The 21,951-nt window shown below is 43.6% G+C and overlaps 1 protein-coding gene across 13 annotated transcripts in view; it reads left to right on the top strand.

The window, feature by feature from the left end:
• Positions 1-21,951, top strand: part of cacna1ba (calcium channel, voltage-dependent, N type, alpha 1B subunit, a) — a 739,085-nt gene that overhangs the window by 675,590 nt on the left and 41,544 nt on the right. For 9 of the 13 annotated variants that reach the window (XM_038781850.1, XM_038781861.1, XM_038781856.1 and 6 more), the window contains 3 exons: positions 4,261-4,388; positions 12,679-12,775; positions 15,468-15,573. In XM_038781850.1, coding sequence (XP_038637778.1) covers positions 4,261-4,388; positions 12,679-12,775; positions 15,468-15,573 — 331 coding nt within the window. Of the gene's footprint in view, positions 1-4,260; positions 4,389-12,152; positions 12,250-12,678; positions 12,776-15,467; positions 15,574-21,951 lie in introns of all 13 variants that reach the window. The other 4 variants (XM_038781863.1, XM_038781862.1, XM_038781853.1 and 1 more) reach the window with 1 other exon arrangement.

The following is a 21,951-nucleotide window of genomic DNA, read 5'->3' as shown; positions in this document are numbered from 1 at the left end:
TTCCCGGTCCCTTCGCCGGGAAGCGACGGAAAATCCTGCCCATTTTCTCTTTGGTTACCTTGAGATCTGCGAGTCTGTTTATCAATCAAAATGGATTCTGATCTGACTAACAGCAGGCCTGGTCTGACATTGATTCCACCAAGCTGCGCTACCAAATTACCCCATCATCTAGCAATTTGCTCGCCCCCTACCTGACCAAGAAGAACCTTGCATTTGTATTCTTGATGATTAGCAATAGATGAATGCATTTACAGAAATTCATCTTGCTACACTGCAATTTGAATCATGTGATATACCTGCGAGTGCCTCTGATCCATTTGAAAGGCACATACAGATGCTGAGCACTCAGTTAAATTTACATCAAGCTGCCATTGCTCTTCAGGTTAGAAATACATGCTCAAACGAATAACAGATATTGAAGGGCCACGTTGGAAACTAAAGGGTACATTTTACCTGCCCGGTTGTGATTTGGGCAGGGGGACATGCAAAATAAGGTGCCTAGCCCACCACCTTCTTGCCCACCCGCATAATAGAGGGGAGAAGCCAGCACCAAAATCAGCAGCCCACCCACTATATTCAAATGAGTAATAAAGGGTCAGTTAGGCTTCTTATTAAGCCAATTGAGCCTGATGATATGCTGCCCATGCCATAGAACCTGGGTAACTGGGCAGGAGCAGGCAAACCAATTTATTTTCAGCTTCCTCGAAAAAAGAGGGCTGCATTGCCAAACGCAGGGCAGTCCCCCCAAGATCGAAGGCCCCTTCCTTCCTACCTACCTCAGCCTTAACCCACCTTGTCCCCCCTCCCTGCCTTGTCCAAGGCCCTGAAGATCCGGGCACCCACGGGACTTTTTCCTGCAGTCCCAGCAGTGGCCACTTGGGCATTTGGATTGGCTGGCAGCTCCAGACGGTGGGACGTCCTCTCCAATGGGTGCCACCTGGCCTGCATTTAGCTGCTCCGTGGCGCGTTATGGCTGAGGAGTGGGTCGACGTGAAGCATATTAGCTCCATTCCAACTTTGTTTCCAGGGAGGCGGGCTGTCTGCCCACCCCCTATTATTCAGCCCTGCATAAGTTTATATGTGTAGACTACTGTCATCTGAAACCTTCCCTTTATAGCACAGAAAAGGCCCTTTGGCCCACCGCGCCTGCACCGGTCAAAACAAACGCCTTGCTATTCTAATCCCATTTTCCAGCACTTGACCCCTAGCTAATCGCAAGTGTTACATCTAAATACTTCTTAAATATTACGAGGTCTCTGCCTCCGCCAGCTTTTCAGGCAGTAAGCTCCCGACTCCCACCACCCTCAGGGTGAGAATGTTTTTCCTCACATCTCCTCTAAACCTCCTGTCCATGATCTTAAATCTGTGTCCCCTGGACATTGATCCCTCCACCAAAGATTCTTCCTGCCTCCTCTATCTATGCCCCTCATAATTTGCTCCAAGGACAACAACCCCAGTTGATCCAATCTCTCTCTCTCTTCATAACTAATACTAAAACTCTTGTCTGACACCTCCCCACAACCCACCCTGCCATTCTGGCCCCTTTCATGCCCTGATTTGATTGGTCCGACACTGGCTGCTGTACTTCCAGTTCCCACCCTCTAAACTCTGGATATCCCTCGCTAAACCTCTCTGAGAGTCTTGTTCTCCTTAATACTCCTTAAAACAAATTTCTTTGGTCAAACTTTTGGCCACCTGTTCTAATATTGCTTTCGGTGACTCCATGTTGAATTTTGTCTGATTATGCTCCCTGTATTGCATCGAGTCATAGATGTTCGGCCCAGCTTGTCCATGCCGCCCAGTTTCTATCACTAAACTAGTCCCATATTGGGACATTTTTACTATCTTAAATGTTTTATTTAGCTGTCTATTGGTGTTATCCATTGTCTAACCATTGCTGCTTTGAAGGTTATCTCTGTAGATTTGGATTTGAACGTTGGAGTGTTTTTAGGTTGTTAATGCTGATTGAGAGCAATACACTGAATAAATCACTGCATGACTTGCACACTGCCAAGGAAGCACCTCTCATTATGGGAGCTATCCAAGTGTCTAATGGACAAATGCAATATGCAGATTCTTCCAGAAACCAAGTGAACCTCAGCAAGTCACTGACCACCAGCGATGGCACAATCTACTTTGTGTGGAATGCCAGTGATCAAGGAAGGTTGCACGATTTTAAATCACAGTTTAAAAAGAGAGCATCAGAAGTGGAACCAATTCATAGACTAACTAAGAAGTTAAGATTTTCCAATTTGCTACAGCATCAAAGCTTGCCAGTTTCATGACCCTGGCAGCAGCTAATATTCTTGAGTTCAGACACATTTGCATCACATTGCACTGACTTATGCCATGGTTTGATGCACTACAGATGTACATTCAGTAGGAACAGATGTCGCTGTATTGATTTGGGGGCCCATTCCTCAGAACTGACACCATGATGAATCAAAATAAATCCTGCCCACGGTTTTTAACCACACAGTGAAGATTTACGAATGGGAAAAGACCACTCTATATTACTAGATCAACCTCATCAAGCCTTCGTAGCCATTTCTGAAACATATCTTGAATTATATTTTCTTCCAATAAACTCATGGAATCAGTTAGCAGAATGGACAGGGCTGATAGTTCACAGAGCTAACTTGGAGCTATAGTCCCCTTAGTTCTAAAAGGCTGGAAACAATGTCTACTCCCCCCGCACCCGCCCCGCCGTAAGATATATCCAGGAAAAGAGGTTCCAGGAACATATGGTTTAAAGCTTAACTTTATTGGAAATAAATAGGTGTTCGCAAAAAGGGGTTTGTTTTCTAACAAAGCAGGAATGATCATTTCTTCGTGATTGATACTTTCTGGGGAGATTTAACAGTTCTAAAAAAATAGCTTAAAATAATTTGGCAAAAAAATAAAAGAAACATTGGCTGGAATTTTCCCCCAAAGTATGCAAGAGTGTCGCAGCGGGCAGGAAAAGCGCCATTAAGCTGCCGGCACCAACAGTGACTTTCTCCGTCGTATCATTTGGCTGAGTGAAAAAGGAACTACAAGGGGTTGGTTCTCCGTCGTCTTGCTGATGGGGCGGGCTAAATCAGAGTCAGCCCTGCCAGCAACTTAATTCTTTTAATATTGGGGCGGTACTTATAAAAGCAGCCCTGATATAAAATGGCTAACGCCTCCCCAAGCAACTACCTCTGCCCTACCCTCCCTCCCCCGCCACGCAGCAGCACCACCTGGAACGCACCCCCCCCTGCACAAGCATGCCCCCTCCCCTACCTGAGCTCCTCTGACAGATTCTACTCGCCAGGTGCACCCTGTGAGAGACCTGTTGTGATTCACAACCACGCGCCCTCACACTGACATGAATGGATAATGTAACGGGAAGGGGGCGGGGTGAATTGCCAAGCACAGAGTCCTGAAATGGAAAATCCTCACCCATTGTTTTTTGTTGACCATTTCCGCAGCAAATTAAAAAATCTTACCCCCAGGTCTGATCCAAATGCAGTAAGATCATTTTAAAATATTGCCACAGCAATGACAGCTAGGCGCCTCTCATCCAGCATTGTGGACAATTAGCGGAGGTCACTCTTGTTAATTTGTCTTATAATCTTTGAAAAATTCAATGGATTCACCTTGAAGGCTTTTTGTCCCAAAGAAAGCAAGTCAAACATCTCTAACATTTCATCATGATTTAAGTTCTTGATGGCCAGAATCTTCTTTAATGTTGATTCCGTACCCTCTCACAACCAGTAATTCCATCGGTATGATTAGGTGACCAGAAATGCACACAGTAAGTGATATAGATCTGACCAGTGCCTTCCAATGCTGCAATATCCTTTGGATCTGTACTGTATTCCTCTGTTATTGCAGCTCAGTACTTTATTTGCCTTTCTATTGCAGTTGATCACTAGGCTAATAATTTAATAAACCTAGCAACACGATCCCTTTCCTTGATTAATGCATCGTATTATAGTCCAATTTGTAAAATGCTCCCTCGTTCAGCTCTTTGCTCTGATATTAATAATTTCATCCATATATAGCCTAAAATGTACTGGATGGCATATACTTTTCAGGGGCTTCTTTTGTAAGGATGGGGGGTTATGGGATTGCAGGGAATAGGGCGGGGGAGTGTGTCTGGGTAAGGTACTCATTGCCAAATGGCTTTCTGCACTCTAGGGATTCTATGATTCTCAGTGTTTTTTTATGCAGATAGCATTTTTATATTCATTTAATGGGCATTACGTGCGCTTATTTTGCCCTTTTCTCCCCCAGATGTTAAATCTTTTTGTAGCTGTGATTATGGACAATTTTGAGTATCTAACCCGAGATTCCTCTATCCTGGGACCGCACCACTTGGATGAGTTCATTCGTGTCTGGGCTGACTATGATCCTGGAGCTTGGTATGTAGAATTGACTTTATGTCTGGTGCTTAAAATGATTGTGTAATCTTTGAAAAGTGATGAAGGGCAGTAATGTTGTCAAACATGTGTGATGTCAAATTGTTAATTTATAGAATAAGAAAAAAAAGTGTATTGGTTTGAGAGCAGAACTATGTCAAGCATATCGTTCGTAGAAATCTGCCACACCTGGGTTTACTTATCGGTGGCTTTATAATCAAAAGATGCAATAAAAGTGAGCACCAATTTGAAGAAATAACTGAAAGTATGGCAAGAAGGCAGCAGAGATCACGTAATTCACAGCAATATCTTAGTGTGATCTTGCCAGCTGCATTTTCAAAGAATTGAAAGCTCTGACAAAATTCTCGTAACTTTTCCTTTATATTTCCAACTTCTATCAGGCTGGGGGCCACATTGTGTAATGCAGTATTACCCAGGCATAAAGATTCTCAAATAACCAGATCTTTGCCAATGGCCCTCTTCTATAGTATGCACAACAGCACCTTGTCTTGGTCTGCAGTTTTCTCACTAAGAAGGTTTCTGTCATCCAGCTGATGCTTCCTTAAGTTAACCCAGCTGCCACCAGGAATTTCATCATATGAGGGACGATGGTTCCCTGCTCTTCATGACATAAGCCATTGTTGCATCAATGTCCTGTCTATTTGGGGCTATGTCAGTCAACAGAAAATTTTTAAATTGCCTGTCTGCCTCGACTTTGTTTCTTTTGTATGCCTCCATTTTGATCATACTGCTCATTCTCGTTGAGCTGTTTAGTAGTGCTGGATGTAATGGTTCTTGGTAAGGTGAGGGAGGCAGGTTGGAAAATGAGTGGCCCATCCACTCCTGCCCCCACCCTTCGTGTCTCAGCCCAGCCAATCAAATGTCAGATGGCTAATTAGCAGTTGCCCAGCTGCAAGGCAGCCAATTACGGTGTGAAAGGAGTTCTGTGCCCAATTAAGAGTCTAGCCGGGATGTCATGAGGCACAGAGGAGTTATGCCACGAACAGGAAGCGGTGCCCGATCTGTGGAGTCACATGGTGGATCGCTGTCTCCATCTGCTGGTTGGAGGTCATACATCCAACTATATACATTGCAAGGCAGAAGCATATCAAGTTTAAAGGCCTGCTGCTCTCTGAATCCCTCTCTATTTCATTTGACACACTCAAAAAAGTCAATAACTGAAGGCAATCATCACTCAGCGATGCTGCCACCTTCACCAGTAAAATCTGCCGCTACAATCAGCCAAGGTCCTGGTGGTAGGCGTTTTGTTCCAACTTCGTGCCGCCTCTTCAAAGCTACTGTATAGCACTCCCAAACCTTTTCCTATCGGATGCCCAAAAATTGCAGCAGTAAACAAAAAATTGTGTACCAGCTCAATAGCTGGCAAATTGGCAATTTCAAAATGTTTCTCATTTTGTCGCCCATTTTCAGCGACTGGCATGATGTCATATTGCCGACCCAGTATTTTCCATTTCTGCAGGACCATAGCCTGCGTGATTTGTGGCAATAAAATATGCAGCCCAAGGTAGTGCTTCAGAAACCAGTTATTTCATTGTCTGACCCGAAGGGACTGCATGTTCATCAGTTGAAGGGAAAATCGGATATTCCCTTCTCATCGTCCTTCCCACTCAATTGGCTGGTTGGGAGCTGTCTCAGAGGATACAATTCAGGAATCGCTACATTTATGATCCTATCTTAGCATAGTAACCCTTCAGGGCTGCGGTGATTAATCAGTTAATCCATGAACTCACATTGTAAACTATTTAAATACATCTGACAGAAGCCTTAAGGTAAATGAAGGAAAGTTACCAAAGGAAGATTTAATTTGCCTGAAGTCAACTGATCAGATGAGGGTCAAATAAGAGCATTAAAACAACCTATGGTTTGAAATTGAACACATGTCATTTATCAGCAACCACAAGGCAACAGCTATCGGATCAAAAGTTGTTACGACCGATTCAGAGAATGAATCTGTGTTTGCCCCAGGTTCTGTGTGGTTATCTGGTGATAATTGGGCATGCCTTTGTTTTATTCTGTTCACAAGAACAGCCTGCCTTTGGAGAAACCGTTGCTTCCTCTTGGTTGCTGTGATTGATTGTGAGCTCTGTTTTACTGTCCAGAAGAATGTCATAGTATCCTGACAGTGTAGAAGGAGGCTATTTGGCCCATCGAGTCTGCACCAACCCTTTGAAAAAGCACCCTACCTAGGCGCAATCCTTGCCCATTCCTGCAACCCCATCCTAAGGCGCAATTTAGCATGGCCAATCCACCTAACCTGCGCATCTTTGAACTCTGAGAGGAAACCGGAGCGCCCGGAGGAAACCCACACACACACAGAGAAAGTGCTAAACTCCACACAGAAACAGTCTTACAACACCAGGTTAAAGTCCAACACTGCTTCGGAGCTCCTTCATCAGGTGACTCACCTGATGAAGGAGCTACGCTCCAAAAGCTAGTGATTCCGAACAAACCTGTTAGACTTTAACCGGGTGTTGTAAGACTTCTAACTGTGCGGACCCCAGCCCAATGCCAGCATCTCCACACCACATCCACACAGACAGTCACCTGAGGTCGTAATCGAACCTGGGTCCCTGGCACTGTGAGGCAGCAATGCTAACCACTGTGCCGCCGTTCATCCCGTGACCAAAATCAGTGATCACAAACACAGCAGTCATGGAAGAATAAAGTGAGACTATGGCCATAATCGTGTCAGAAGTTTTAATAAACTTAAGTTACCTGCTGCGTGATGAGCGACCAGTGAGAAAAAGGACCCAAATGCATTAATGGCATCCAAGGGCAGGATTAGTGACAGGAATCAGTTCCACTCATATGATGTTTCAGTTATTTTAACATTGTTATTGGGGGGAAATAAGCAATTTTGAGATGTTTTTCTCCCTCTCGATCACCTGAAACTCTTTCCCATGAGTTTCAAATAAAGATTGCACAGCATTGCAACCCTGGTAAAGATGCTACGACTTCAAACCTTGCATTCATACCCAATGCTGAGGACAAATATTATTGTCGGAGATGAGGGGACCAAACTAACTTGCTCAATATGGCAATCCTTCCTTCCCTTGGTGAATAATACGTTTTCTTTAACATAAAGAATTAAAAGAGATGTATAAAAAGTTTGTCACAACAATTACATCAAAGTCAGAATGAAAATATATAAGAAAACACAAAGTGAAGAAACTGAGGAGAGTGAATCCAAGAATCATAGAATTTACAATGCAGAAGGAGGCTGTTCGGCCCATCAAGTCTGCACCTGCCCTTGGAAAGAGCATCCTACCCAAGCCCACACTATCCCCATAACGCAGTAACCCTACCTAACCTTTTTGGCACTGAGGGCAATTTATCATGGCCACTCCACCTAACCTGCACATCTTTGGACTGTGGGAGGATACCGGAGGAAACCCACACAAACAAGTGGAGAATGTGCAGACTCCGCACAGACAGTGACCCAAGCCAGGAATCGAACCTGGGACCCTGGAGCTGTGAAGCAACTGTGCTAACCACTGTGCTACCGTGCTGCCCACAACAAGAGGACAACAAGAAACATAGAAACATGCATTAGAGGAGGAAATCCAGGAGAGAGGGTGGTGGAAAACAGAGGTCACATGAAACGAAAGCAAGAAAAAAAAGTGACATGAATAGAAGAAAACTGAAAAACTTTCCAATTTCTTTCTTTTTGTGGCGATTTTCTGCTTGTGATTGTTCTAGAGGAATTATTGCATCTGACCTGCCAGATTGTCGGGTGTTTAATAGTTACTGTGATTTTTTTTTAAAATCGCCTTTTGTTTAAAGCTGGTCTGTGCTGAATATTCTCAGCATTATGGAAAGAGTTAGAATCATAGAACCAAAGATTCATAGAATCCCTTCAATGCAGAAGGAGGCCATTCGGCCCATCAAGTCTTCACTGGCCCTTCGAATGAGCACTATACCCATGCCCACTCCCCTGTCCACCCCATCCTATCCCTGTATCTCCATAACCTAACCTGCACATCCCTGAACACTAAGGGGTACTTTATCATGACCAGTACACCTAACCTGCACATCTTTGAACTGTGGGAGGAAACCAGAGGAAACCCACACAGACACAGAGAACATACAAACTCCACACAGACAGTCACCCAAGGTGTGAATTGAACCCGGGTCCCTGGCATTGTGAGGAAGCAGTGCTAACCAATGTGCTACCATGCCACAGAACAAATTTATTATAGTGCTTGGTATAGAATCTCAAATGTCGCTGAAAAAAAGCAGTCAGGTGAGACAAAATAATTTTCATTTTTTCCAACTTATTGTTTGAAGGGGGCCATAGGTTTAGAAAGTGACATGTGAACGCAGTAATAGTGAGCACATTGCCTGATGACATGTCCTATTGTACATTCAAGACTATGTTACCCTTTGACTAATATTAATGAAGTGACGGCTGGCCCCTGATGTCACAAGGAAGGTTACAGTCCTTATGTTAGTGAACAAACTGTTTAAATAACTAGAGTACTGCTAAGTGATGGCAGACCGTAGCAAATATTGGCTGCTGATGTTTTCTGGCTAGAAATGGTAAAATATTGGCTGTCCATGGTTGCGGTGTGGTTGAGATCTCTGTGTTTTAATTAATTCATTTGTGTTCCATCAATATTTAGAAGGGAGTGAGATGGAATTGTCTAGGATAGGGTATTAAAACGTAATTGCCTGAGGCACACTGTATATTAGAGGGTAATGTTCTTAAGTAAAAATATCAACATGCCATGGGATTAATGTTGTCTTTTGGTGACAGTGGCTTAGGCTGTTGCCTCCTGGTTGTATTTGACCATTTTCATCTTCAACATATCAATGTACTCATCTGGAGACCAAGGCTGTAAGCCTCTTGAGTTGGAATAAATCTGGTTTATGCCTGTCCAGTTATGGTTATTAGAATCTGAATGGGCGAGGAGTGGGCTGAAATGCACAATGCATAATTTATGTCCATCTTAATATCTGAGCGGTTAGCAGTACTGCCTCACAATACCAAGGACCCTGGTTCAATTCCAGCCTTGGGTGACCGTCTGTGTGGAGTTTGGACGTTCTCCCCATGTCTGCGCGGGTTTCCTCTGGGTGCTCCGGTTTAAAGCTCTGTGATCCCACAATTGGTTATTTCCACCCGAAACTGAGTGAACAAGGAATGGCCCTCACAGGCGAGAATTACTTTTACACATATTTAACTCAGCACCTCGCTCTCCTGGCCACGCGTCCATCCTTGGCTTGCTGCAATTTTCCAGTGAAGCCTGGAGCAAGTCCAAAGATGTACCGGTTAGTTGGATTGGTTACGATAAATTGTCCCCAAGTGTCTAAAGGTTGGGTGTGGTGACGGGGATAGGGCAGTAGATAGGGGCCTAGGCAGGGTGCTCTTTTGAAGGGTCGGTGCAGACTCAATGGTCTGAATGGCCTCCTTGTACACTGTAGGGACTCTATGATAGCAGCATCTCATCTTCCGGTTGGGCACATTTCAGCCCTCAGGACTCAACGTTCAGTTAGTCAACTTTAAATTTAAACCTTCTCCTCCATCATAAACTCTCTTTTCTTCTCCTTTTAAAAAATATTCCAAACATGAATGGAACCAAATTGCAACAGAGTCCCGCGTCGAGCATGTTCAGCCACGTGTTTCCCATTGCTCGCAGCGCCGAGAAAGACCACGCTATCGAACCTCTGTTGCACTCTGGGTTCTCAGCACCGTCCCATTTCCTGCACCGAGGAGCTCCGCTCGCCAGAGCTCCTCGGTGCCGGAGGAGATTGGGACACCATTTTTAAATGGCGCCTCAGTCTCTCTTGAGCCCCTGCGACATGACCCCCCAGAACCCCAAAGCACCAACTCACCTATCAGGGGTCCTCGCCCCCCCCCCCCCCCCCCCCCCCCCCCCATCCACTTCACACAGACAAGACATCCCCAACTTGATCCCTGGTATGGGCACAATTCCAGCCTGGCATCCTGGCAATGCTCTTGCCAGCCTACCAGTGCCACCTGGGCACCTTGGCAGTGCCAGGCTGGCACCCAGGTGGCACTGGTAGGGTGTCAGTCTGGCAGTGCCTAGGTGCCCAAGTGGCACCAGCTGTGCCAGGGTGCCACCCTGCCAGGACGCCAACCACCCCGGATCGCTCCCTCTGTTTCTCTCCTAATAGATGCTGACAGACCTGCTCTGTTTTTCCAGCGTCCTCTGTTCTTGTTTCAAATTCCAGCATCCGCAGTATCTTATTTTCCACGCATCTTGACCTTGATTGCCAACGGGTTATAGATGGTGAGTTGAGTTCACACCATCTTCCTTCCAGTTGTGATCCCAAGCAAATAGAACAGGAAGAGAGATGACTTTTGCTCTTGTCCTCTTAGCATTTGACTCAGATGTAAACTGTTCCTCTGCACCCATTGGTGAAGCCATCATAATGAAGAGCTATGTGAAAATACTTAGCTCAGTAGCAAATTTGTATTTTGATTTTTATCAAATTTTGACTGCACAAACAAAGTGGCCCCCAATTAACTCATTAAAAAAAATGTATGGGCAGAACAAGAATCAGTTTTTCTGCAGCTTGGTACTTCAAATAAATCAAAGGTAAAATTTGTGTGAGGTCATGCACACATAAAGGAGTAAATACTTACATTGGAGGCAATGATGATCTAAGTATTTTCCTCCTGCAGGTTACTTAGGCAAAGCCAACAAAATGGTGGAACTGCTGCAGATGCAAATTTATAAAAAGCAGATATTAATATTGCGAAGGATTTATTCAATAATAACAATTCCAGTTCATTTAAATTCAAAAATACAGCCAGGAGTGTTGTTTGACACTCAAACGGATATCAAATAGGATTAATTGACTCAAACTGGAAATTTGCGGCAGTTTTATCCTATTTTCTAATTTATTATTACCTAACCATTGATCACTCCATGGAACCCCTCAGGCCAATAATTTAAAGAATGCTATGATGCTCAATTGTATTCATTATGGGCTCATTTTGGTTTAGTTTTGAATATGTTGAGCATTTAAAGTCAAAGCTGTATGTATGGATTGCTTGTTGAATATGTTTGCAATGTCATTGTCAATGCGGTGTTTGTGATAGTCACTCTCATTATTTCCTTGAGGTTCAAATGTAAGTATAGTTTTCCTCATGAACTGTCTGGGGTTTTCAATCAATAATTAGTTCACAAAGTATTTTTTTTTTGCACGTGAAAAATATTCCCATGGAGTGAAGTGTCCAGATAAACACCTCAATTTCTATTCCTTTGATACCCAAGTCAAAATCCTGAAAGCAAGAGATACTTAAGGAGATGGTGTTTTATTCAGCCCATCTGCAAAATAAATTACAGATTATATAGATCTGATGCAGCAACCTATCCAATGGTATAAACGTTCGGTTTTTTGAAGTTAAAACTGTTATTTCCACTGCATATTTGTGCAAACATTTGGGAAAAAAAAACGAATTCAACCATAGAATATGAGGGAGAACACTTGAAGTGCTTAGTTTATAACATCCATAAATTATTTAAAATACATATGCTTACCTTTGCAAGTGCAACCTGACGAGGGAAATAGATTTTCTTAATGATATTGGACGTTTTTCTGCTGTGTCCCATTTAGAAGTATTTTTCTTTATTTCTTTTGCTTAGGAATCAATCGTTTCTGCATGTACTGTGTTGTCCCTTTTGGTTTAAGTGAACCAATCAATTCACTGATATGAAGCCTTGTTTCATAAATTAATTTGTAGCGCTCATCTTCTAACTTGTGAAATTCTTTTTCCAGTTACCGGATTCATTATAAGGAAATGTACAAATTGTTGCGTATTATCTTGCCACCTCTTGGCTTAGGGAAGAACTGCCCACATAGGTTGGCCTATAAGGTTTGAAATTAAACTGATATGTAGAATATCCAAAAAAAAAAGCCTTGACTGTCTGCATCTGAACAGGAATGATTGACTTTGACCATCTTCTTCCATTCAACCCAATGTTTAGCTTTTATGAGTTTGCTAGCTGATTTTTTGGCATGCCGACCCGAAGTCTGTTCGATAAAAGAAAGCTATCATGTTTGCATCCATCTTTTTGCCATTTACTAAACTGTCAATCATTCCATATTGAAACAGGGATTAGAGAGTCTAGATTTCGGTGCAAGACGACACATTCCCCATGCAAAGCTTGTACTGCACTGGAAAATCTTGCACCGCCATTTTGAAATCTAATTAACCTGGATTTCTGTGTTTCTTTTCCTTTGTTGTTGTTCCCCTTTTCTATTTTTTTAAAAAATTGATTTTTGCCTCACTTCTTCTCCAAAGTGGGCGCATCACTTACAATGACATGTATGAGATGCTGAGACACATGTGTCCACCTTTAGGCCTGGGAAAGAAATGTCCTGCAAGAATCGCCTACAAGGTAGCATATAAATCAAGTATACACAAAACTACCTTACGTGTAAAATCCAACTCTGTGTTTTCCTGTGTTTGCTATTATATTTAAGTAACTGTTGTTCACACTGTTCCATTTTGTATTTGGAAGCCACATTCTCAACATATTTTTGTCCCAGTTATGTTTTATGAGAGTTGAAACGTTTGCTTGGAGTTAATTGAGAGTGATTATTAGTACAAGGGGTTCAATTACTTGCTACAGCTACTCCCAAAGGTTTAAAAAAAAACTTCTATTCAGTTTCAAGTCTTAATCTATAAATCCTGGAGTAAAAAATGAATTTTGTTTCTCCTCAGTGCTATTTGTGAGGGCAACACGGTGGCCCGGTGGTTAGCACCACTGCCTCACGGCACCGAGGTCCCAGGTTCGAACCAGGCCCTGGGTTACTGTCCGTGTGCAGTTTGCACATTCTCTCCATGTTTGAGTGGGTCCCCCCCCCAACCCAAAGATGTGCAGGGTGCGTGGATTGGCCACACTAAATTGTCCCTTGATTGAAAAAAAAGAATTGGGTACTCTAAATTATTTTATTTTTTTAGATGTATTGTTTGTGAGCCTCCTTAATCCTTTGAACTTGTGTCTTGTTAATGGAGGCAACCCATTTACACTCTTAAGGTGTAATTGAAGAGCTAATGCTCGATATCTTGCAGCTACAGAAATCAGTTCAACAAATGAAAATATGTTAGCACCGCAAGACTTTCCAACAATGATCCCCATTCTCTACTATAACAGTTCAGATGGTGCATGAGTTCCAGCAGTGGAGTGCAGTGCAGAAATTCTGTGCTCCTTAAAATAAATACTGGAGTCAGAGTTAGTGAGAGACGTACATTCTGCTTAAATGTTCATGTTTTTACAGTATAGGTTAATCTGAACTAATTAAGTGGAGGGGTGTGGAAGACTTATTTGTCTGTTGCCGTTTGTGTCTGGTCAGGTTGTCGTGTCGCAAGCCACTTTTTCTTTCATGTCTCAGTTGCTTTTTCTTTGCATTTTCATTGGCTGTGTGACTCCTCAAAAATCAACCAAATGAATGTGTAATTGTCTGCTTTGTTTATTTACAACCAATCAAGATCCACTCAAACACACATATTTCTGAATTAGGAGTCATCTCAGGAAGTGTAAAAGGGAGGTAAAGCGAATAATTGAAAACATTAGAACGACACTTAGAGAAAGGCTGAAGCAGAAAGAATGGGGCGGAGGCAGCAATCAGCAAGGAAACGATAGAATTCAAGAGATTTGGGATATAATTAGAGACCGGTACAGGTAGAGAGAGAGACATAGAAAGATTGATCTCAATTTTCACATAAGCACAACAACAAAAGATTCAAAAGTTTAAGATAAATCAACCATGAAGATTTTTTACTTGATAATGCATGCAATATCCATTCATTACCATCAGAGTTGAATTATATGTGAATAAATTTAGTTACTTATTTACAGTTACTACAGTTACTAAATATAACAGCACAATATTTAGTTTAGAACTTGTAGATGTGCAGTGGAACATTGTAATTGTATCTAGTTTGTACTATATATAGTGACAGTATTTTAGATTTATTTACAATTTGTATTGAACATTCCATTGTTTTCTTTACTTTACTTCTCTGTCCTCTTCCTGTTCGCAAAAAGATCTTGCTTTAAATCTTATTGTCTGGCACAAATTTGAATCTGCTTTTTTTTTAATTCAAAGAAAATTCAATTGTAGCTCTAAAGTTTGTTCTCTTTTTCTTCTATAATTGTGTATCGATCTGTCAGGTCTTCAACAGTTTCTCTTCAGAACAGCAGGACAAATCCCTGTACAGTTCATGTGCCATTGCTTTCCAGCATGTACTAAATTGCTAGTCTCTTTGAATTGCATGCGAGTCTATGCCTGTTTCTGCTCTATTGGGGAACTCTCCATCTGTCTGCTCATTGCTATGCCGTTCTCTCTTTCTCTGTCACTCACTTCTCTTGCTCTCGAATGGATTCACACTGACTCTATTTCAGTAAGTTGTTTGTTGCATCATGTTGTGTTCAGACTAAAGAATGCTGACTTGTGTTAACTCCTGGTCTGCTGACTGAGGCGCCAGCATCAGAGCACGTACAGCCCCGTGTTTGCAGAATTTGTGAGCCAGCCTTCTGATTGCTGTGTCCTGAATTTCAGGCACCTTATTAAAACACATTTTAAACACAGAAAATGATGGCTATATTATATTGCTGCGTGGTGATTTTGAATAGTATTCCCTTTTGTCCTATTCAGCCACTTGAAAGATTCAAAGCAAGAATTGCAACAAGCGCAATGATTACCAGCAATCAAACTAAGGCCACAAAATCAGTCATATCTGTGGTTGAAATTTCGATTTACTTTTTAAAAATTCTTCCTGAATATAACGTGCAAAGAGAAAAATCCCAGATTAAACCAAAACAATATTTTTTTTAAAATTATTTTTTATGTTTTCTAAGCATCCCCTGTACAAAAGGGGAAATTGGATCTGTATGATTTTCCTAGCTCTCTGACATCTGCATATCTTTATCAGTAAAGATGGTTTCAGATTTGACACCAGTTTGCCTCAGCAGATAAAGAGTTAACAAAGTTAAAAGTGCAGCTTGCCACTTGAGTTGTCTGTCATTTGTGCTCAATGCAGAAATCCCCACTAACCCCGGTGTCCTTGTTGCTATTTGCTCACAGCGGCTTGTAAGAATGAACATGCCGATTGCTGAAGATGGCTCTGTGCATTTCACATCTACTTTGATGGCATTGATTAGAACAGCCCTCGACATCAAAATTGCTGGAGGTGAGTGGACAGGCCATACCAGCCTCTTGCAAGTTACCCGTGTAGTAGAATTGAGGGCATTGAATATCAACTGGGAGAATTACCTCAAAATGTTTTGTTGTTGGTACACCTTTCCAAGTGTTCAAATAGATAACTTTGCTGCTCTGTTACAGTGCATATATTTGCAATGTTAGAATGCATATTATAAATCATTTCCATCATTAATGCCTTCTCATTAAATTTCATTCTCTTTTAAAAATATTATTCAGGATAGTTTTAAGCAGATATATACTTTTAATGGAGGAAGGCAGAAGATGGGGCTGAAATTCCTTCTGAAATGAAAAATGAAATGAAATGAAAATCACTTATTGTCACAAGTAGGCTTCAAATGAAGTTACTTCTGGGTCAGGTTTAAAGACAACAGGGGTCAAGGCACATTTCCAGTCATTTCCACAATCATGTAGCCCAAAGGTTCAGCCCAACAAGTCAGATATTTTTGAAAAGAAATCTCTATTTTTATTAGACTGATATGAACCAATTCATCTGCCATATGGGGTTTCTCCTGGTATTTTTCTTAAGGCCTCACAGAGCCAGGCCTTGGGTGACTGACTGTGGAGTTTTCACATTCTCTCCCTGTCTGCGTGAGTTCCTCTGGGTGCTCCAGTTTCCTCCCGTAGTCCAAAAATGTACAGGTTAGGTGGAATTATGAAAAAAGGGGGAGTGAGGTGGGCCTAGGTAGGGTACTTTCAGAGGGTCAGTGAAGACTCCAAAGCCGAATAGCCTCCTCCTGGGGCAGTATGGTGGCACAGTAATTAGCACTGCTGCCTCACAGTGCCAGGGACCCAGGTTAAATTGTGGCCTTGGATGACTGTCAGGATGGAGTTTACACTTTCTCCGGATGTCTGTGTGGGTTTCCTCCAGATGCTCCAGTTTCCTCCCACAGTCCAAAGATGTGCAGGTTAGGTAGATTGACCATGTTAAATTGCCCCTTCATGTCCAGGGATGTGCAGGCTAGGTGGGGTTACAGCTATTGGGCGGGGGAGTGGGCCTAGGTAGGGTGCTATTTCAGAGGGTCAGTGCAGACTCAATGGGCCAAATGGCCTCATTCTGCACTGTAGGGATTCTGTGGTTCTATGGATAACTTGGCCGGGATTCTCCACTACCCGGCGGGGCAGGGGGTCGGCGTGTTGGAGTGGCATGAACCACTCCGGCGTCGGACCGCCCCAAAGGTGCGAATGTCTCTGCACCTTAAGGGGCCAAGCCCTCACATTGAGGGACTAGGCCCATGCCGGAGTGGTTGGTGCTCCACCGGCTGGCGTGAACGACCTTTGGCGCCACACCAGCTGGGCCGAAAGGAGTTCACCGGCCGGAGTAAGTCCATGCATGCGCAGGAGCGTCAGCGACTGCTGTCGTCATCCCGGCGCATGCGCAGGGGAGGGGGTCTCTTCTGCCTCCGCCATGGTGATGACTTAGTGCAGAAGTTTATGAAAGATTTATACATCAGAGTGGAGGCACTTACCTTGGGAGGCTTTTTGATTTGTTCATGGGACGTGGGCATTGGAGGCTGTGCCAGCATTTATTGTCCTTCCCTAATTGCCCTTAAAGAGGCAATTAAGAGTCAACCACATTGCTGTGGGTCTGAAGTCACATATAGGCCAGACTAGGTAAGGACAGCAGATTTCCTTCCCTAAAGGACATCAGGTTGCAACGGTAATGATCCTAACTCACCCTCGTGTGACACCAGTCAAGCACAGAGGGTACAGTTATTAGTACAACACATGGAGCGAGATTTTTTCTTCTCCCAGTGGACGTGCAAATCGGGTGAAATACTGCTGGACTTAGTTTATTTGTGTGGAAAGCAATTTTCCTGTGCCTTCCTGATGCCACCCCATTTCCATGGGGACTTTTGGAAGATTGGGAAGGCCTTGGGTCAAAAACGCACACTCAACTCTTCCGAGGTTGGGGTCGCCATTGTGAGGACCTCAGGAAAATTGCATTTACTCCTGCACACTATTGTAGTGTGGCATATTGTACATCCTAAAAAATGCAGCTACCTGGAGAGTTTGTGACCACTGAGAGACGTCTGTTTAGAAGCTGGGAATATTCTGTTTTGACAGCTTCAAGTGTCACTATTAGATGCTGCACTGTAATGTAGATGTGGTTTCCATGCAGTGATTCATCATTGAATCCATAGAATTCCTATAGTGCAGAGGGAGGCCATTTGGCCCATCGAGCCGGCATTGACCCTCAGACAGAGCACCCTACCTGGGCCCACCTTCTTGCCTTATCATAGGCATAGAATTTACAGTGCAGAAGGAGGCCATTCGGCCTAATGAGTCTGCACCAGCTCTTGGAAAGAGCACCCTAACTAAGCCCACACCTCCACTCTATCACCCAAACCCAGAAACCCACATAACCTTTGTTTTTGGACATTAAAGGCAATTTAGCATGGCCAACCCACCTAACTTGCACATCTTTGGACTGCGGGAGGAAACCAGAGCACCCAGAGGAAACCCACACAGATACTGGGAGAACATGCAGACTTTACACAGACAGTGACCCAAGCCGGGAATCGAACATAGACCCTGGAGCTATGAAGCAACTGTGCTAACCACTGTGCTACCGTGCCGTCCTCTACCCCGTAACCCCACATAGGTTGCACATCTTGGGACACTAAGGGGAAATCTTAGCATGAACAATCCACCTAACTGCACATCTTTGGACTATGGGAGGAAACCAAAATACTCCTTGCAGACACAGGGAGAAGATGAAAACTCCACACAGACAGTCACCCAAGGCCGGAATTGAACCTGGGTTCCTGGCACTGTGAGGTGGCAGTGCTAACCATTGTGCCACCGTGCCAACCCGGATCTGTCCTGCAAGGGAAAGTTGACCTTAATATTGACCAGCGCCGTCTTATGTTGTGATGCATTACAATACTTTTCCAAATGTCTAAAGTGCAACAATGCATTAAAAATAGGAAAATGTCCTATCTTGTTTTATGCTGTGGTTTAAATTGACTGACAGCTCAGCCATTAAACATACCTTGCTTTTAAAAGTTGAAAAAAATCTCTGGATCTGCTCCCTTCCATTGATTCTCAGGCACTCTGCTTTGAAACCAAAATGGGACACTGTGGTGGCTTGAGACAATACCCTGGAGGCTTCCAGTAGTAAACAAGTGGTTTACTGATGAAAGGCAAAGTACTGTAATAGAACTGGCACAGAACATAATATAACAGGTCTAGTCACTTTGGCTCCGAGATCCACACTGCACCGGTGTCCTGCACCCAGATCCCTGCGCAAACACCCTATTGGACAGTGTTTGCACGCTCCTATGTTGATTGGCCCTGAGTCAGTCATATGGTCTGTCAAGCCCATCTCCTTCAAGGGGACATGCTACCACAGACACCATTCTGTTTTGTAAGTGTCAGGCAATGAGCTTTTGTCAGACATGGCAGAGATTTAACAGGTTTTATGCCTATTGTTCATTCTTCTAATCTCTATTCACATCAATTAAATTATATTCTTATTTTTTCAGGAAAGTTACATGTTTACTCTTGCTGCGGTGGTTATCTGATGCAATAAAGCATTGGGCTTATTGAACTGCATGTCTCATTTGCATTGTGGTATGGGCAATGAGAGACAAAGCAATTAATAAAAGTCATTACAAATGTTGACCTACAAAAGTCAGTGGGCGCGATTCTCCGCGGGAGGGCCTTCCCGACATTTTTCCCGCTCTCCCGCTATTCTCTCCCCCCACGGCCGCCCCACGACACGAATCACTGCTCGCCGTTTTTTACGGCGAACAGCGATTCTCCCCAGGCCGATGGGCCGAGTTCCCAGGCCTTTACGGCCGTTTTCACGAACGCAATCACACCTGCTCTCACCGTTCGTGAAAACGGCCGCAAAGTGCCATCCCGGACAACCATGGCACCGATTGGCACGGCCGCACCACGGCCGTGCCAAGGGTGGCATGGGCCTGCGATCAGTGGGCACCGATCGCGGGCAGCGGGTCCGATACCCGCGCACTATTTGTTCCACCGCCGCCCCGCAGGATCAGTCCGCGGGGCAGCTGAGGGGCATGACGGCCCGCGCATGCGCGGGTTTGATGCATATGCGTGGTGATGTCATCCGCGCATGCGCGGGTTGGAGCCGTCCAACCCGCGCATGCGTGGCTGACGTCATCGTGCGCGTCAGCCGCCGTGCCGCTTGGCACGCGGGCTTGGCGACCGTCGCTAAGCCCGCGATGCCGTGCTTCACGGGGCCGCGCTGCTAGCCCCGCTCGGGGGGAAGAATCGGGTCCCGGGAGGGGGCGCGGAGGCTGCTGTGAAACACGGCCAGTTTTACAGCAGCCTTTACGACTCGCCGCATTTGCGGAGAATCGCGCCCAGTATCTTTATGTAACTTCCACATATCCAAAAGCTTCAACGTCCTATTCGTCAGTCTGCAAAGGATCTTGGTAACGCATAAGAATCTAGTTAAGTTCGAGGAAGCAGATTAGAGACTGGATAGTTTTCAATGACTGAAAATAACTCATGCTCATATGTGTGTGAAGAATTAAGTCACAACGCATTGATTTTTGGGTTTGGCGATAAATAAATTTGTTTGAATGTGAGAAGTAAGAATGTGAGAAGTGTGGGGGCACGGTAGCTCAGCGGGTAGCACTGTTGTTTCACAGCTTCGATTCCCGGCTTGCGTCACTGTCTGTGCGGAGTCTGCAAGTTCTCCCTGTGGTTGGTGCTCCGGTTTCCTCCCACAAGTCCCGAAAGATGTGCTGTTAGGTGAATTGGATGTTCTGAATTCTCCCTCTGTGTATCCGAACAGGTGCCGGAATGTGGTGACTCGGGGCTTTTCACAGTAACTTCATTGCAGTGTTAATGTAAGCCTACTTGTGACAATAAATATTATTATTATTATACTAGTTGGCATGGTAGGGTGTTGGCTTGGCAAGACTAGAAAATAGAGCTAGGAAGAAAAATGTGCAAAGCAAGTGAAGCAACTATTTGAATATGTCTATAAAATTAAGCCTCTGCAGGTGCAACCTGCAATTATTGATGTAGGTCCTATTGCTGAGTTCCTCTATGACCTTTGTACCTTTGTGCACACCACAATGGGCCAGCAGTGCTCACGACGTGAACTCCCTGATATTTATAAATTGCTCCCTTTAACTGACGCAGGGTAAGGCACCAGCTGCATGTTAACTTTGTGAGGATCTGTTGCTGTAATCTGCAGGCTACAACACATCCAGCTTTGATTTGTCTCCCCGGTTATCTGAGGCATACCTTTCTCCAGAAAGGCAGCAAGCTAAAAAAGCTTTGTTTTCTGCTTTTGAGGTCAGAGTTACTCAATTCAAATTTGTTCCCATACTGTTTTATTTATGTCCATTAATTCCAGTTATTAGATGATAATTTTGAGCAAGCAGATAACGCCGCATCGACGTAAGTGGACTGTATTGTATTTTTCACTGACGTCATTGAACGGAGGAAAATAGTTCAAAATTCTGAAGTGATAAACTGCGGTGTGTGTTTTTGACTTGCAATGCGTTTTTGTTCAAATCCATACAATTAAAAAAGAATGATACAAAACACAGAGTTGTAAGATTCACGTAGTGAAACTCTGAAAGTTCCTCAGTTAAGCCACAGGGAAAAATGCCGAGTGCTCTTTGTTTGTGAGAACATTGATTTCAATATATGAATTTATCGTGCAGATTGCCTGCGTCTGTGATAAGCCTATCAAAAATTATATAACATTTAGCAACTATTGATATTTATATGATCGAAATTATTGAAATATCAGAGTACAAAATATCTGAAAACATTACAAATTTATTTGCACTCTTTTCCGGAGTTGTAAGTTTATTGCAGTGTAATTGATCTTACCAGAGAATAAAGGGCTCTGTTTCCTTCTTTTGAATCTATATTGTATTCTACATCTAATTGTGAGGGAAGCTTTTTAATTAGGATTCCTTTGCTTATCTCCCACTGGCACTGATGGCTGGACTATTTTTGAGGTCAGAGGGTGTGGGCTGTTGTCAGAAGTTAAAACACCGGATTTGGAATTTTCTTCATTTTCATGTTGACGCTCTGACGATTGCTCACCAATTGAGAAACCAGAGAAAGAAGACAACCTCCAAAAGCAACACAAGTAGACTTTGTTACGTGGTGACAGTTAACTAAAAGGGCCCAGCGACATGTTTCAAAATTGATAATACATATCAGATAGAGTAAGGCCAAAAGTGGCCATTAACTCCTTTGGCTTTGATGCAGCACTTGAGCAAGCTTTACTTATCATCTATAGATGGAGCAGTCACTGACACCTGCCACAGCAGAGTAAAGATTGAAAAAGCTGATGGCTGCGTGCAGACTCAATATGCCCGTGCCACATTATTATCACACAGAA

The sequence above is a fragment of the Scyliorhinus canicula genome, chromosome 21 (genome assembly GCF_902713615.1).
Source record: "Scyliorhinus canicula chromosome 21, sScyCan1.1, whole genome shotgun sequence".
Taxonomy (NCBI): domain Eukaryota; kingdom Metazoa; phylum Chordata; class Chondrichthyes; order Carcharhiniformes; family Scyliorhinidae; genus Scyliorhinus; species Scyliorhinus canicula.
This window is presented reverse-complemented; position numbering and strand designations above follow the sequence as displayed.